This window comes from Protopterus annectens, chromosome 5.part0 (assembly GCF_019279795.1).
Source record: "Protopterus annectens isolate FY-2018-M chromosome 5.part0, PAN1.0, whole genome shotgun sequence".
Classification (NCBI taxonomy): Eukaryota; Metazoa; Chordata; order Ceratodontiformes; family Protopteridae; genus Protopterus; species Protopterus annectens.
Window position 1 is genome coordinate 883,098,014 of NC_056735.1, and position 18,215 is coordinate 883,116,228.

The following is an 18,215-nucleotide window of genomic DNA, read 5'->3' on the forward strand; positions in this document are numbered from 1 at the left end:
AGAGGAAATCAAATTCCTTTGAAGAGCCAAGCTGCCAGACAAAGGGTCTTGAGATTGGAATGTAGTAACTGACCCTGATGCTGGGACAGAAGCGAAGGGTTCAGTGGGAGAATCCCAGGAGCTTTAAGGTTGGATACCAAAACTGTCGAGGCCAATTTGGAGCAATCAAGATGAGAAACTTGGGCTTGTCCTGTTTTATCTTCAGTAGTACCTGAGGCAGTAGAGGAAGAGGAGGGAAGGCATATGCTGAAAGGCTTCTCCAGCTGAAGGACAGGGCATCCACTCTCCATGCTGTTTTGTGGAAGGACCTGGTGCAAAAGCGAGGCAGCTGATGATTGAGATGGGATGCAAACAGATCTATCTGGGGACATCCCAAACTGCAGTAATCCTGTTGAACAAGTTGGTGTCTAGCATCCATTCGTGAGGATCTGAAATGTTTCTGCTCAGGCTGTCTGCTAAGAGATTCTGTTTCCCTGGAATGAATTGAGCCTGGAGATGCAGATTCAAATTTAGAGCTGTGTCCCATAAACCCATAGCTAGTCTGTAAAGGGTATGAATGAGAACCCCTGCTTGTTGATGTACCACATGACCGTGGTGTTGTCTGTAGGCCCTGGTTGTAAAAGGTTTTGAAGGCTAAAGGGCATTTTGAACTGCCAACATTTCCTTCAGATTGATGTGCCAGTGAAGATGGTCCTTTGTCCAGGTTCCCTGCTGGCAATTGTCTAGAAAGTGTGCTCCCCAAGCATAATCCGAGGCGTCCGTGGTTAGGATTTGAGCAGGTTGAGGGAGACGAAAAGGTTTTCCTTCGTTTAAAGTGCATGCCCTGGACCACCAGAGGAACTCCTTCTGGAGGCAGGGGATCAGAGGAATCAGAATATCCAGATCGTGGTAATGCTGTGACCATACACTTTTCAGATACCATTGAAGCTTTCTCATGTGAAGTCTTGCGTTTGGAATCAACAGAATGCAGGAAGCCATGTAGCCCAGAGCCTGCAGGAATTTCCTTGCAGTGAGCTGAGATAGAGTTGCCAAGGTGTTGAAAGTAGAAGCCAGCTGAGTTTGTTTTTCTGGAGTGAGGAAGGCCCTTTGTAAGGTTGTATTTAAGAAAACCATTTGTTGAGAAGGGATCAAATGTGACTTTTTTATGTTCACTGAGAATCCCAGTAGTAGGAGAAGACGTTGAACAAAGTCCAGGTGTTGAAGCAGAAGATCTTTGCTGTCTACCTGAATAAGGCAGTCGTCCAAATAGGGGTAAATCTGGATCCCTGAAGTCTGCAGTAAGCCACTACTGGTGCCAGGCACTTGGTGAAGACTCTGGGCGCAGTAGATAAACCAAAGGGCAGAACAGAGAATTGAAAGTGCCTCGAACCTGCCTTGAACCTGAGGAATTTCCTGCGTTCTTGTCTGATAGGGATATGCAAATAGGCTTCCTTTAAGTCCAATGTCACCATCCAGGCGTCCTGAGAGAGCATTGGAATTAGCTGTTGCAGAGTAAGCATCTTGAACTTTGGAATTTCCAAAAGGTGTTTAACACAGAAAGGTCCAGAATAGGTCTCCATGAGTTTTGTTTTCTGGGGACCAGAAACAGCCTTGAATAAAACCCTTTTCCCATTTCCGAGAGTGGAACAGGTTCTATGGCTCTCATGGCCAGAAGAGCATCCACTTGAGTTAAGGCCTCTGACCATTGAAGTTTTGGCAGATCTGGCCAACCGTGAGTCCTTGGCAAAGTGTGAAAGTGGAACTTGTAACCTTTTAAAATCACGTCCAATACCCATCTGTCCTGGGTAATATGAGTCCAATTTCTGTAAAAGAGACAGTTTTCCTCGAGGCGTCCAGGTGAAGGGTCCTGAAGCCCAACCGAGAGAGTCATTGAGTTTGCTTTCTTTGAGATAGGGATCTGTCTTCTCCTTCTAGCAGTCCATTGTCTAGATCTGTATGAGGTCTGACCTTGACCACGACCTCTGGCTTTGAGGCCTGGGAAAGGACCAATTTTAGAGGGCCAATTCCTGGAAAATCTAGGAGGCTGAACTTGCAAGAAATCTTTTACAGTCTGCATGGACTTTGCCTTTTCTTCCATCTTTTTAATAACTTCCTCAGCCTTAGAACCAAAAAGAACATCTTGTTGAACAGGGGCATCTAATAACTTAGCCTTAACCTGTTCAGGTAAACTTTGTTCACGAAGTCAGGCATGTCTCCTAATCACAGTACCAGAGGCAGCAGCCCTGCAAGAAGCATCCAAAGCATCAAAACCACAATGTAAGCTATGCTTGTTAACCTGTTCAGTAGCATGCAAAACATCCTGAAGTTCCTTATCCTCTGCACAAGCAGGAAGGGAAGCAAGCTTTGGCTTTAAAACAGACAAAAGAAATTGCTGATATTTAAACATATGAAACTGGCAATTTAAAGCCCTTACAGACATTCCCCACCTGTCTATAGAATAGGATTTTTAGAAGTAGCAACCTTAGCAGCCTTAGAGCCCTGAGAAATAGTTTCAGGATCCAGAAGGGTTTTAAATAAAAATAAATGAGAGTCAGGAACCCTATAAAATCTATCAGGCTTAGAAGGAGCAGGAGGCATGGAATCAGGATTCAAATTAGCCTCAGAAAAAGCATCATCTACAATGTCCAAGACAGGAGGGATAGCTAAAGGCCTATGCTGAGGAAGAAGAAGAAATTCTCTAAGCCTCTTTTTGGAGGCAGACTATTCCTGCCCTTCCCAATGAAAATGTTCCCTCATCTCCTGCACAGTCTCCCCAAAGAAAAATCCTCAGGCGGAGAGGCCGAGGGCAAAGAATCCTCAGCATCCATCCTCATAAGGGGAAGGAATAGTCCTGATCAGAGGAAGAAACAGAAGATACAGAAGCCTGGTCAGAGGAATCCAGAGTAACATCCTGTCGAGGCCTTTTCTCAGGAGGGGGGTGAGAACCCCTAATCATTGTAAGCAAATCTTCAGCCATCCTCAATAATTGTTATTGTGTCTTGGGAGTGGATTCAGAAGCAGCTTGAGCTGGAACTTTAGACTTAGAAGGAGTCTTTGTCTTTGCCTTTGAAATAGTGATGTGGTACCTGCACAGCGGTTCCGGACCCATCTGTCCTGCAGCAGTTAAAATAGTGGGCCTTGATGGCTGAGTCTGTATCGGCCATCGGTTCAGAAGCGGCTGTTTGGACCTCGGAGGCCTGTCCTTGTCTTTTTTGAACTCCAGTTGAACCTGGCACAGAACCGACAACAAGAAGCGTCGTGGTCAGGGCCTTGGAAATCTTTATGAGGTATTTGTTTCCCACGCTATACAATTATTAACTTTTCTGACAACAAGAAAAAGATTCGACAACAATCAGACTTTGGGATTCTGGCAGTTATGACTGCAACAGTGAAACACGAAGAACATTATCAAAAAAGATGCAACAACACATCATTTACATATAACTGCAGATGATTAGTTGCAGACGTTAGTTTAGATGTCTTACAGATAATCAGTGTCCCCATTAATTACAGGTGAAAAAAACAGTTTTCATGACTATGATGCACAACTGGGCTTTGATGCTCAGTCATGTTCATGACCATTTACAAATGAATGAATAAATAAAGTATATACCCTTTGCTTAAATAAGTTCAACACTCTGGATTTTTGTTGTGTGTGGGAAAAGCAATGTAAAAACCAACATTTTCTCCTACAATTGTTTGCATTTTAATGAAATTGCAGCTGGATCTGTTATATAATGTCTGCCTTTTTCTGGGACCACAAGCTGAGTTGCATAATCCTTAGCAGTGGTATTCAACAGGATCAATACAGGAGGGAATAACCCAGAGTTCTTTTCACATCTTAATCTGGCACTACCTTGATTTTTCTGTCCAGTTCAAAATTCTACACCATCAAACTGCCAGTTTTCTCAAAATGATTAGGGTAATACTAAGGCACTGAGAATCATCATCATCATCATCATCATCATCATCATTGTGTGCACCACTCTGTAGAGGACAAGAATATATGTCAGATATAACAATCTTCCTCTTCATCCCAAGACTGAGGAGGTGGGCATCTTTCCCCTATTCCTTTTAAAGAAACTGGAGCAAAGGTCAATATGCTTGTCCTTTCACGTTCTGCAATGGCCTCTGTTAAATAAGCTTTGCGAACCCAATGCACACAGATCCAACATTTTTGCTCGGGCTGCAGAAATGACTCCAGCAAAATTCCTAAACCAGACAAATATGCCTGTAATAATCAGTAGTCTATGGTTGGTGTCCACATGTCTGGTAAAAACTAAACAGCACTAAAAATAATAGCAGTTCCAGCATAGTGGCTAAACACAAGGATTCTATAATCATTCACATCTCTTCAGGCACACTTTTTTTCCTCCACAGAACAGAACAGCACAACCTAGGTGGCAGTTCCACTTTTAAATATAATGTATAATGGCAAGGGTTGCAAGTTCAGTCAGCAAGTGGCCAGCTTTTCTACAACCAGGACCAATAACTGTGACTAGTGTTCAATTTTCAGACAAGCTGTATTACACTCGGAAAGGTGCATCATCATTATAACCTACAGAAAACATTCTTTAAATCATCTTTGCCCCCTTTCTTTCTGGCTTTTGGGTTTTACTTTTTCTGCAATATCTATATTGTCATTCCCCCTCTAGTTTATGTATATCTTTTAATGAAATGCTAACAACAAAGAGTAGTGTTCTGATTTTAATAGCCTGATTATTTTTAATGCAGTGTTCATATCCTCAAAATTATGGGAAGCACCTGGACAGTGCTAAGAGTTTAAGTCATTAGGTACAGTTTACCTACTACAAACAAAATAATGGACACCTGTGGGGAAGTAATTACATAACAAAATATGAAGAGAATCTCTCCAAGTGAAGGCCCCAGAATTATAAAATATAGTATTTATCAACTGTACGTTACACCAGGATCATTCAATGGAGTATTCAAGATGGAAAGTACAACAAGTAAATGCTGATATCAAAGAAGCAAGAAGAAATTAAGCTGGTGATTGCAAAAGCAACATTACTTCTATGACGGACATGTACAAGTCCACATAAGTTATGAAAGTAGCACAAGGGAGGTCAACATCTGAAAAATACAGATGCCCTGGAAAGACAGCACCTGAAGCAAACTCCTGTGTGTTGGTTCATACATTTTTTTTCACTCTGCTGTGAAATATTGGTTGCATAAGTTGTGTTTCACCCTTAGCAGACATCTTCCTTTAATCCAATGTTTGTGTGACTGCAAAAAACAACCCTTTATTGATTTACTCAAAGTTCAGTGGGTGTACATTCAAGAAAAATGCTCTTGGCGGTATCTGATCAGGAGGCCATAGCTCTTGTAGTAGATTCCACTACAAAACCTGCAATGTCTCATTAAGTTGGATGACCACTAAACGAAATACACCGTCTTGCTCTGCAGATATACATATGAGTGGAAGACCATATGTTATTATTTACTACTAGATTTGTTAAAAATAAGATTCCTTCATTTAACTTAAGAACACACTTTGAAATGAGAAAAACATTCCTATGGTTGGCTGTTCAAGTTTGGAAAACATCAAACTATCTTCTAAACTTTGGACTGAATCACTGATTACTGGCTATTTGAATCTAGCAGTGTGGACTGTAGATGACAGATATGCAAATTAAGAATTTTTTGTTACAAACAGAAGAGGATTACATGAAAGGCAATATCTGTATTGGTGTCAATGCATATATTGCTGGTTAATTAGGATTTATAAGTTTGCCATAAAAACAAACAAGGAAGGCTAAGGAACCAACTTATTCTTTTTCAGATGCAAGATTCTACATTCAGAATCATACAAACATATATTTAAAACAAAAAACAAAACAAAACAAAAAAGAAACATTAAGTGCTTACCTTGTAACCATTGTCCTCTTTAGGATTGTGGGAAGCTGTGATCATAATGCCAGCAGTTGCTTTGAGTTGCTGAACAGCAAAGGGCTAAAACACAAGAATATTTTTTAATAAGAATTCTATCATACACATTATTTAAGCAAGGTGGAAATAAAATTACTACAAAGTTGCTTTCAACCAAACCGATTACACCGTTGTACAACAGAAATTGTCTAAACTGCATTTTTTTTTTTTTTACAAGAAAGAAGATAGCCAAGGCACTGAGAAAATGTTAAACAATGGAAAACATTTGCCTCAAATTGCTTTGATTCTTCTTAGGTAAAAGTTGATGGTGCTGGGAACATAACTTTGATTCCTCAATGAAGAACATTTTTGAAGTGTAGTGTGTATATATGTATGAACAGCAGAGTTATTCACTCAAGTGCATGGGCAAAATGTTCTTCATGAGGCACTACTAAACTATAAGAGGTACAAGTGCCAAAAAGTTTCAAACTAAAACTTTAGCAATATTCATACACATCCTGAAATAAAAAAAATACTGTACAAAAACATTACTATCGAATGTACAACATTGGAAATGTTATTTTGTAGCTGCACACTTGCTTTCATGATGTGTGTGTGTGTGCATACGCATGTCTACTCATACATATATGTTACATATACTTAAAATAATGGGAAATCTGGATGAGAATATCCATCCTCTGCGAGAGCAGGACCATCAGGCATTAATGTAGCTCTGCATCTAAAAGTTTCTAAGACCATCAAATTGCTCCTGTTAACTCATAATGCTCTGCATTAAAACCTTTCTATCCAAAACTTGGGTACTCCATACAAAGCAGATAATAAATAAAATAAACCTCTATACCGAGGCAGGCAGGTGTACTAATGTCCCATTACAATCCTCAAAGTATCATAATTTTTCTCATCTTCCACCTCAGCTATGGTAATCCTTCCCTGCCTACCTGCAAGAAATATAATAACATGCTAAACTCCATCAAACAACTGTAAAAAAAAAAAAATCCTTTAAAAAGATAATGCTTTTTGTTTTTCCCAATTTGGCATTACGTAACTAAACTACCATCATGCACCTCTCTAAATGTTCTTCTTTCTATTATCTGATTAACTTCAGTGACTGCATGCAGTTCATCCATTCTTTTGCATATTCCCTTCCTCTCCCTTTCTTCTCATTTCCTCCTTTCTTATACACATCTCTCGTAAATCCCACTGCACTCCTCTCCTCTTTCTCTTCCTTACCTATATAGTTTCCTCTCCCCTGCCAGTCGTTTTACTGACCTAACCCCCCCCCATTGCCTTATAAAATTTATATCCTTTCCATCTAACATGCTTAATTCCTGTATACCCTTGCCTACCTCACTGTAAATTCTGTATTACTGAATTTCTTATTGGACTGCAACCAATTTGCAATCTTATCGGTTTTGTTTTTTATTTGCAACCGACTTAATGTATATCAGTTCATAGGTTTATACTAGGTTAATGACAACCACAGTCTTTAGTCTAGCCATGCAAACCAACCCAGTTTTGCATCAGTGAACCTTGAATGCCTATAAGGTTGAGTATGTTAGTAAGGAGGTAGCGAAGGGTTACATGTGGGGGGGAGGGGGAATGTTAAGTTGGAAATTAATTTACTAACTGCTGACCTTTGTCTATCAGAGACAAGGGGGCAAGATCAAGGGTGAATCTGCAATTTCCCATAATATGATCGGTTTACTATCATTATTTTTAACGGACTCAGTTGAATGGTCATATAATCGACAGAAGTCTACAAAAATGCACATTGCCGACCTCCGGAATTGCCAAAATACTTGTCGAATGTGACCTAGGGATAAGCTTTAACATGGGTCGAGATAGGGGCGAGATTTGTACTTTGGCAATATCGGAGCTCGACACTGCCAATGTTCGTGTTTCGGGTTTCACATGAAGTGGATTCGACAGAGTCCACTTCAATTAAATGATAGTAAACCACTATGATCAAGGTTTTGTTTGAAGAGGGTCAGGGATGAACTCTACTTAACTTGGCTATGGAGTTTATTTCATAATGTGGGGATCCTTTGAGACATATACTGGTCTCTCCAGCACATTCTATTTCTGTTGCAAGCAAAGTTCAGGTCCTTGAATCTGGAGTTTCTGGCGCTGTTTTACAAATGTGGGAGAGATACATAAGAGCTGAATATGAGGATGCCTTAGATGCCAGGCATAGAACACCTCTCAGTAACCTGTAGGAAATTGAATACAGAGATAAGGCCTTAAGGTGATTTCAGTAGGTCAGGGTATTCATACCCCAGATTCTCCTGGTGAGGAACTTTTGAGGACATTCCATCTGTTGCAAGTGCCTGGTTAGGTATATGCCCATAACAAAATGATGGGTTTAATAAGGGCTGAGAAGAGTGTTATTGCAACTTCCTTGGTATCTTGATTAGGAGTTGGGTGAAAAATAATGATTTTTTTTACTATCTTGCCCAACTGCAAGAAGGCCAGATTACTATCTACATATGTTACCGGAAACCAAACTACTAGGTCAACTCTTAAGGGTGTTTTATCGATTGGGTAATTAGCTTGGGCAGATGATTTCCCAAAGGGCACTATAATGCATTTCTTCATGTTGAGTTTAAATCCATGGCTTTATTTGTGTTAGACTCTCTTGTAGGATGCCAGTGTCGTGCGGGGAATCTATGACAGCTCCCAAGTTATAGTCACCTGCCAACTTGATGAGTCAGAGGCCTTTGACACTACCCTTGCTTTCCAAAAAGTAGATGCAAACAGCAGCTGGCCCTGCACAGACCCCTGAGGTACTCTGCTGGTGACTGGTCTCCTAGTGGAGGTGGTCTCACGAATCCTGACAGAAATCCAGCAAGTTATGTACGGATTTATGCCTAGCTCTAAGAGTATGTCAACAATACCCATGTGGAGTATTGTATCGTATGCTTTGGCCAGGTCAAGGTAGGCGCTATGCACAGTTTTGTCCTCACCTATAGCCTTGGTAACACTTTCAATGTAGTCTACCAGGTTGAGTAGGCAAGACCTTCCTTTAACAACCTGAGATAGATCTAGTGTCTGTAGGATGACAATGTCCTTGTTCATCATTTCCATTATAATTCTTTCCACTGCATAAAAATAAGAAACAGGAACGGTGGCAAATATGCAGTCAAACAGTGGAAATTTATTTACAAGTTTAAAGCGCTTTTCATCAGCCCCAGCAGCTGACTTCCTCAGAAACAGTTTCATTCAATGAAAGGTTCATTATATATACATGAGTTCGATCAGCAATCGCTAATTGCATCCATAAATTTAAAAAGACCTTAACAATTATGTCATAAAATTAATAAAAACTGTTGAACAATATAGCTAACTATATTAAATACTAAGCAGCAAACACAAACTACAAATATAATTAAGATGAGACACCCAGACATTAAAAGCATTAAAGGATAGTGTAAATCTTCCTAATGAAAATATGTTAAAGCGTGTTTTAAATTCAAGTAGAAATGTGTATATGTATCTGCATTTATAACCATAGCATATTTGTGTTGGTTCACCTCTTAAGGCTATTTAGTTTTAAAACACTGCTAATCGAGCAGGACTCATTCAGCCCCGGGAAGCTGTAAGCATTCAGCCTCACCTGCCAGGCTAATTCAAGTTCCTCAAGTTTAAGGGGTCTTGGACCTCCCCTACTGTCACATAGTCTTCTCTCAGTTTTTCTTATGTAGAAGGCTGCACAGAATGTACACCTTGCTAAATATGTAACAAAAGTAGAGTTACAGTTATATTTACCCTTCAGCTTATACAATGTACCGTTAACCTGGAAGGAATTTGTTTCCTCCACCAATTTACAAAAATTACAATTTAAACATTTGTGCATACCAGGATTCCTAACCACAGCCATGTCATGCTGTTCCAGTAGTGTTTTAAGGTTTTTACCCCTCCTAAAAGTCACTCTAGGGCATTCACCTACTTTTTGATAGACGTTTGTATACATCTTGAATAACTCCCAATTTTTCTTCAAGATAGCTAAACATACATTACTATGTGTACTAAACGTAGTAATAAAATTTGTAGGGGTGTTAGTGTTGTCATGGCTAATGATTCCAATGGTATTGTCATTGGTTTCTTCTATCGTAGTTCCTGAGCTTATAGATGACACAGTAGGTTTGATACATAAAAGTGGAACATAAACTCTATCATGTCTCTTTTCCATTACCTCTTGAATCAGCGTGTCTAAAAGAGGTTCGGGGTACCCTCTGAGGAGGAACATACTCTTAATTACACTACACTCATCAACAAACTCTTCATCCAAACTGACTATTCTGGAAGCTCTCACCAGTTGGCCTTTGTTGACCGATTTCTTTTGGTGAAAAGGATGACTGCTAGTGTAGTGAAGGAAAGTATTAGAGTACGTGCTTTTCCTAAAAATCCTAGCTGTAAAACTGTTCAAAACATAGTTCTTATTTAGGCATATTTCCAAATATGCAATAGTACCTGAATTAAATGTAGACGTAAATTGTAGAAAATCAGTAGTATTATTAAGGTAATCCAATACCAACTTGCTATCACCTTCCTCACCATTAAATAAGATGAAGATGTCATCCAAAAATCTGGTGTAGAAAACGAAGGTATTAGCAAACTTTTTACCTTTAAAAACGTACTCTGATTCTCAATATGCCATGACTAAATTAGCTATACTACCCCCACAGGGGGACCCCATTGCAACTCCTACTTTTTGCAAAAAGAACTCATTTTGGAACATAAAGTAGTTGTTAGTTAGTACTAATTCTATAAGTACTGAAACCAGTTTGATTTCTCTGTTGGTTGCATTATGTTTCTTCAGCATGAGGACCACCCATTCCAACGCTGTTTCATGGGTTATGCAAGTGTACAAATCTCTCATGTCTATGGTGAGAAAGTTGTAATTCACATTAAAGTCCAGTGATCCTATCTTGTCTAAAAATGACCAAGAGTCTTTACATATTTGAGACTCATTTATTAAATATTTCTGTAAGATGGTGTCTACAACTTTGGCACAGGAGTAAGTTGGTGTCCCTCTACTATCCACTAAAGGTCTCAATGGTGGATTCTCAATGCACTTGCGGATCTTAGGGATACCAAAATGCATGGATATCTAGGGAACAAAGTTGTCATATAATTGTAAGTCTTCTGGTCAATACTTCCATCAATGAATAGGTCCTCTATACTTTCCTTAATGATGTTACAGGTTTTATTTACCTCAGATCGTGAACAAATAATGTATGCTTCAGTATTAAGCAACCTATTCATACGGTGTTGGTAATTGGAAGTACTAAAGACCACCAACCCGCCACCCTTGTCTGGCTTGCAAAAACGTAAGCCCTGTGATCTAAAAAATTGTAGACAATCACGCTCATCTTTGTTGGTGTTAGTATTAAGGTTGCTCACAGACCTGGTCTTATTAATGTGTCTAACATCCAGTTCACAACACTTTTCAAATAGTTCTAAAACCGGGTGTAATGGAGGATTGTAAATGCTAGGGACATAAAATTTGTCCTGATGGCCAGAGCTAAAAGTATTACCCGTTAACAAATTGAAATTTAGTTTCCTAGTGTAGGATTTAATATCCACAATAGTATCCACTATATTCCATGGTTTAGATGGCACAAATGTCAAGCCCTTTGACAAGAAGTCAACCATATCAGTATTAAACTGAGTAGTACTGAAATTATAAAGTTAAAAATCCCTTGCTTTGTTCAAAATAATCACCGGTTGTTGTGAGTTAAACTGATTAACATCTCTAAATGTTACATTATCAAAGTCTAATATACTCTGAGAATTCAAATTCAAGGTAGACTGGTCCCAACAAGCATCAGGACTGGTAAGAGGTAAACAATTAGGCCATAATTGGAATGTTAATTCTTGTATTTGCTGAACCTCCGTTTGTCCTTGAATTGGGGTTGCTGGAAGTTCTTCTGTTTTGGCCTGGCCCCTGTAAAGGGGCCTTGCTGAAAATGTTGATGTTGCCGAAGTAAATTATTGCCAAATTGAGCACTAGCTAACCTCTCACTCCAAGGAGTCTCCCTCGGTCCACCTGTTTCTAGTGCAGGACCCACAGGACTGTGATTAATATTGGTCACATTTTCATGAGAAACATACCCATCATTTATCAATTGTGGTCTCATTCTGACGACCATTGGATGTAATTGGTTGATTAGAGTGGACAGTCCTTTTACTCCAGACCTGTGCTGGTGATGGTGTAGGGTAAGCAGTTCCTGAGTTATATGCCTTACAGTCTCTTTCCAATTTTTTGAGTTTATTGGATTTCAGTTTAAGCATATACTGATCAATACTAGTGAGCACTCGTTCATACTCATATTTATATTTACCAAACTCTTAATGTGCTTGTATGGTTTTGTCCAGTTCTGTTACATAGTGTGACAAATCTTCTACCCATAAAGTATAGTGTTTAATTATGGTTTCAGTAAGTTCAAACCCTTGCCGGTCGAACAATTTAACCAAGTCAATATGGAATGCAGAACCGGTCTCCAACCCAGTAGGGTACGATGCATGCCTCAAGCCTTTAGGTACAAGCCTCCGAGTGAGACACTCTCGGAAGTATGAAATCTCAAGTTGTAACTTTTTGAGTTTAACCAAACAAGCGTTGAACAGTTTAAGTTTGTTATTAATAGCATTAGCATTAGTACTGCTATTTTGCTCAGCTGGATTGCCAGTAATAGCAGTGTTGGTTTCATTAGATAAATTAAATCCATTATTTAGCCAAGCTACAAAGGAATGAAAAGTGTTTTTACCTTCAAGTCTAGCTGTTCCTGCAGTGCTCTGACGGCCCATCTCACATTGTTGTAGGTTCCCATTAATCGAACCCATTCGTGTTGAAGTTGGGCCCACAACCGGGGGGTCACCTCGGTTTAGTGTGTTCAAGTCACTTAGCTGGCTTTTTACAAATGCATTCACTTCCCCTGAGTGGCTCCTTACATTCGGATACACATCCAGCATCGACTGAACAGCATTACATTGAGCTGGTAATTTAGAAGTGTTGTTAACATTAGTGTTCCTTACCATAGGAATCTGGTTTGTTTCACACAAGGTGGTAGATGGGTTGAAAACTATGGATTCACCCGGCTTTTTATTTTGATTAAGCCACGGTACACCCGTTGGTTTTTCCACTCGAATGTTGGTTGATCCTTCAGCTCCGCTAGCATTAACATCCAACTGTGGTGGCGGTGTCTCAGTAAAAGTTGAAAGTGTTTGCCGTAGACCACGTTGATCCAAGTCCAACTGGTCTAATCTTGTAAAAATACGATCAATCTTGCTGTTAAGAGAGTCCAACAAGCTACCCATGACCGGGATGTTATCTACGTCCAATAAGTCTCCAGCAGCAGAATTTAATTTAAAAACCACAGGAGCATCCTGTGGGTCAAACGGACTGCTGTTGCCGCCAGAACCTGTAGCCATAACAGACCAAAACAAAGCAGACTGGCAAAACAACTAATAAAAATAAGAAAGCACATTTCTTGTCATAAAGATCATGCTTTAAAATTTATTGTTATTGACCAAACTAAAATTGACAGTAGGGGAGGTCCGAGACCCCTTAAACTTGAGGAACTTGAATTAGCCTGTCAGGTGAGGCTGAATGCTTACAGCTTCCCAGGGCTGAATGAGTCCTGCTTGATTAGCAGTGTTTTAAAACTAAATAGCCTTAAGAGGTGAACCAACACAAATATGCTATGGTTATAAATGCAGATACATATACGCATTTCTACTTGAATTTAAAACACACTAACATATTTTCATTAGGAAGATTTACACTATCCTTTATTGCTTTTAATGTCTGGGTGTCTCATCTTAGTTATATTTGTAGTTTGTGTTTTCTGCTTAGTATTTAATATAGTTAGCTATATTGTTCAACAGTTTTTATTAATTTTATGACATAATTGTTACGGTCTTTTTAAATTTATGGATGCAATTAGCGATTGCTGATTGAACTCATGTATATATAATGAACCTTTCATTGAATGAAACTGTTTCTGAGGAAGTCAGCTGCTGGGGCTGACGAAAAGCTCTTTAAACTTGTAAATAAATTTCCACTGTTTGATTGCATACTTGCCACCGTTCCTGTTTCTTATTTTTATTAGTTGTTTTGCCAGTCTGTTTTCTTTCCACTGCATATTAGACTTGTCAGACTGATGGGTCTGTCAGTTTATGGTTCACCCTTATGACGAGGGATAACCAATGCAGCCCTCCCCATTTATCTGGCACACAACCTGTTTTGAGGCTGTAGCAGAAAAGTGCCTCAAATAGTCCTGCTAAGTCATGTTTTAGGTTACAGTAGAAAGTCGATTATCCAAATGTTGATTATCCGAAATGTCAATTATCTGAACACAGTCTTCCAAAATTTTTGGGTAGGAAAAATCATAATGTCTGAATATGTAAACATTATACATATTCACTTGTGCGTGTTTTTTGAGCTTGCAGCCTGCTCACGTGTGCAATACAATCTTTACTGTCCACTGGAATCACTGAATGGTTGAAAAGTGTATTCTCTGCAAACAGAAAACACAAGATAAGTTTTTTATCCAGTTCAATGCATGTTTGATTATCTGAACAGTTTGATTATCCAAACTACCTTAGGTTGCAATTAGTTTGGATAATCGACTGTCATCTGTATGTATGATGCAACTGGGGATATTGTCAGGGCCCACTGAAGCAGTGTTGTTTGCCTTAGAGAGTGCCTCCCAGTTCCTGCTCACTGTTGATAGTTTGGAGGGATATGCTAGAATGAATTTCACATGGGTCTGGGGAGGTGAAGTTCGTGTTAAATTTATCAGCCAGTAAATTCACTATGTCACTCTGGTCAGTGAATGCTGTGCCATTTACAGCCAGTTTTGCATACTGCTGAGAGCTACCTTCTAATGAAGAAGGCTTTGTGACTGTTCTTAGCCTGAAAGGCTATACTGACCTCCCAACTGGTCTTGTTGGACTTTATTATACCTTAGTTTCTTGTTTAGTTGAATCAGAGAGAACTTGTCTCTATGTCAGTTGCTTTTTTCTGTTGACTTTTTTCTTTTGTTATACACACTGTTAAGTTAAGGATTCCACTAGTGGTAGGTATGGCAGCCTCAAGGCAGCCATTTACATATTTGTACAGGGTTTCTGTAAATAATTTTGCACAGGTGTTTAACAATCTTTCTAATTTTTCTTTCTAAAATGATTTTTTTATTCTTGTTACTTTGAATCGAATGCTAGGTTAACAAATTTATGTTATTATACTGAGGTGGTGGTGCTGCAGTAGTGTTGTCGCCTCACAGTAAGACGCTCTCCGGTTCAATTCTCAGCTAGAGCGTCTTCTGCGTGAACACATGTGTGAATGGGCGTACCTTCATTGAAGGTTGTGCGTCAGGGCTGGCAACTCGGCACGTAAAAATCTACTACCAATCATTAGCGGACTGGAGTTCCGCTGTGGCGACCCCTAACCGAGAAAAGCCGAAAGATGCAGCAACAACAAATTTATGTTATTCCGCATACTTATTGCGCAAAATATAATCCAAACAACAGTTATGAAAAAACCCCAAGAAGTGTCTACTGCTCTTTCAAATTATGCTCCAAAAGCCAAAATCAAGAGCTTATTATAATTTTTATAACAGAGCTTGATACAATCTGATAATTGTGGCTAAAGTAATTACAATTTTTTTTTTGTTCGAGAAGCTTTTCTTGAGATTCTGTTCTGTGCACAGAGAAACTGAGTTGTCCTTCAATCTCCATACAAGCCAGCAAATCGTCACTTCCCTTAGAATAATCTGGAAAGCATGGGGAAAGATTAAATTACTGGTTGAGGTTTAGAGTCAGTTGCTACCCTGGACATGGAAGATTAGCACATATATATCCAGACTCTGGCTTTACGGAGCACCAGGTAAGCAGATTGCACTCAAGGCCGGTAATTCTGAAATTATTGAGGGCTTGTACGACTTGCTACCAGAGAGTTTTTTGGGATAATATTTAACTCTGCTGTACAAGATGGTCTTAATGGGAGACAAGTAAACTTTTCTAATAAAGATATAGACAAAAATGATTCTTGAGGAGGAGTCTATTAAAGAAGGTACTCCTTCAGAAAAGTCTTGTATATACTTTCTAAGAAGCTAGAAACAAGATGCAATTTAATAGAAGAGCAGAAACTAATGGGGAAAAATTCAAAAATATTAGCATTACAACAGGAAAACACTCCAGATCCTAAATGGAAAACTGATTCAGTTTACTTTTCCTGGTAATTCCTAGTCAGTTTGCATTTCCTAGTACTGTTATTTGTGCAGAACTAAAAAACACGGATACCACAGAGGATAGGTGAAGTTATGTGGTTAGATAAAAAAAAGAGGAAACCTACCAAATGCAGTGGCTGCCAGTAACTTGAATGGGGGGGGGCTTCAGGAAGCAACTAGAATGGGTGCAGTTAACTGGAACAGAGTGAGGTTATACCACAGAAGGTAAATGACTGTTTACCTCTGATCAGACAACAACTAGACTCAGGTATTTTCATTCACAGAATGCCTTAATAGCCTCTCATCCTGGCTACTTTATTCACTATATATACCTCAGATATGCAGTTGCAAGCAAATAAAAAATAAGTCAAACTATTGTATTTCACAGTGTTTACTGAAACACACACTAGATCTGCATCAGTAAACTGGTTAACTGTGATCACATGCCAGCAGCGTCCAGTCAGTTTCATCTGCAGACTTCCTTCTTGCCTACCAAGTGTGGCTCCTTTGACTATGTACACACTAAATGTCTTATTCTGCTCAAATGAATGAGGATATAAACATAATTGATTCAGTAATACTTCTGCTCATTGCTGTCGGAAGCACATAATGCAACTCTGTTACACATGAACACAAACACAGCAACTACAGCTACTTTATCATTGTGTTGACTTCAAACAGATGGCTGTGATTAAATGAATAAACAAATGCATATATACATTGCTGTCACATACATAAACCACAGTCCCCCCACAAATGCAGATGTGTCCAACAATTACAGCTGCTTTTGACTTGCACCTCAGATGTTTGATTATGATTAAACAAATAGTGACCATACCTCTCAGCTGTCCAGATTTTTGCCTCATGTTTTTAATCTGTTCCTCATAAAATTTCAGTTTTTCTGGCAAATTAGGTAGTGATTTCACTCCTCAATGATAGCAGACATTTGAGTTTCAGATTTATTTTTGGCTTTGTCCAGAATTTTTGTGCAAAGAGGTCGAGCAGTAGGATAGTCACATAATGTATTCAAGCTCATTGTTGTTAGAGACATACACTGCAACCTCCAAACACACACAGAGGCAAACACACATATCATGCAAATACCTAACATACTTCAGGCAGGCTGGCAGTAGGTAGTACAGATTTTAATTTGTAAAAGAAAAATGATTAAAAACAACTTTTTTTTAATGCTTGCAATCACACCTACAAGTTTCTTCATGCATTTTTCTTTTTGATTCAGGCTATATATGTCGCCAGTCACCTGATGCTGTCTGAGCCAAAGAAAAAGGTTACAGTCTGTTCTAGCCATCAGCCCAAGAAGACCTCAGTGAAACACAGTTTTGTATCTCCAAAAGAGTAATAAGGTGTAATTAGCTTATTCTCTTGTGAGGCATAGACAAAACTGGGCCAACTTAAAAACAGACAGCTGTATCAGCAGACTTCTTTTTAAACAGAAATTGGAACCCTGTTTCCACGGAGTTTCCAAGTCCCAAAAACAGGAAAGTCTACTATGTAAGGAAACACATACAGACACAAACACAAGTTAAAAACAAATTAAGAACACTTTTATTTAGGGATTTACTAAGGGATGAGCTGCAGACTACCACCATAAGCTGTCCATGCAAAACGGAAAAAAGGAAACTATAGCTCAAACAAGGAGCAGAGGTTCCTGTACAGCTCCTAGATCTTTCCAGAAGCATAGGAGTGGGGCAGGAGGGTGGGAAGTTGAGGAAGAACGAAAATGAACAACACAGAGGGAATGCTATAGCGAGTATGCAGCTTTTTTATCTGATGTTGTCCTTTTCATTAATTTCTCAACTGATGAGGCACAGTTCCCAGCTACTGAAATCTTGGGAGGCCCTAATGGAAGGATATTCTGGAGTACTGCAGAGCCAAAGGCTGCTCTGTTACTGGAAATCAAATATAATTTGTAATGAGCAATAAAAGTGTGAGAATTAGTCCAAGCTGCAGCAGCACCAATGTCGTGTAAGGAAGCCCTTGACCAAAAGGCTGCACAGACTGCCATAGACCTTGTGGAATGGGCTGCAGGAGTCTTAGGTAAGAATAAACATTTGTTACCACAAACAAAGGAGATGC

General features: G+C 39.2%; 1 protein-coding gene across 1 annotated transcript in view; it reads right to left on the reverse strand.

The window, feature by feature from the left end:
• The window catches only part of PGM2L1 (phosphoglucomutase 2 like 1), an 865,950-nt gene that overhangs the window by 468,139 nt on the left and 379,596 nt on the right, over nucleotides 1-18,215 (reverse strand). Inside the window, exon 5 of the mRNA XM_044072679.1 lies at nucleotides 5,869-5,952. Within this exon, the coding sequence (XP_043928614.1) occupies nucleotides 5,869-5,952 (84 nt within the window). The remainder of the gene's footprint in view (nucleotides 1-5,868; nucleotides 5,953-18,215) is intronic.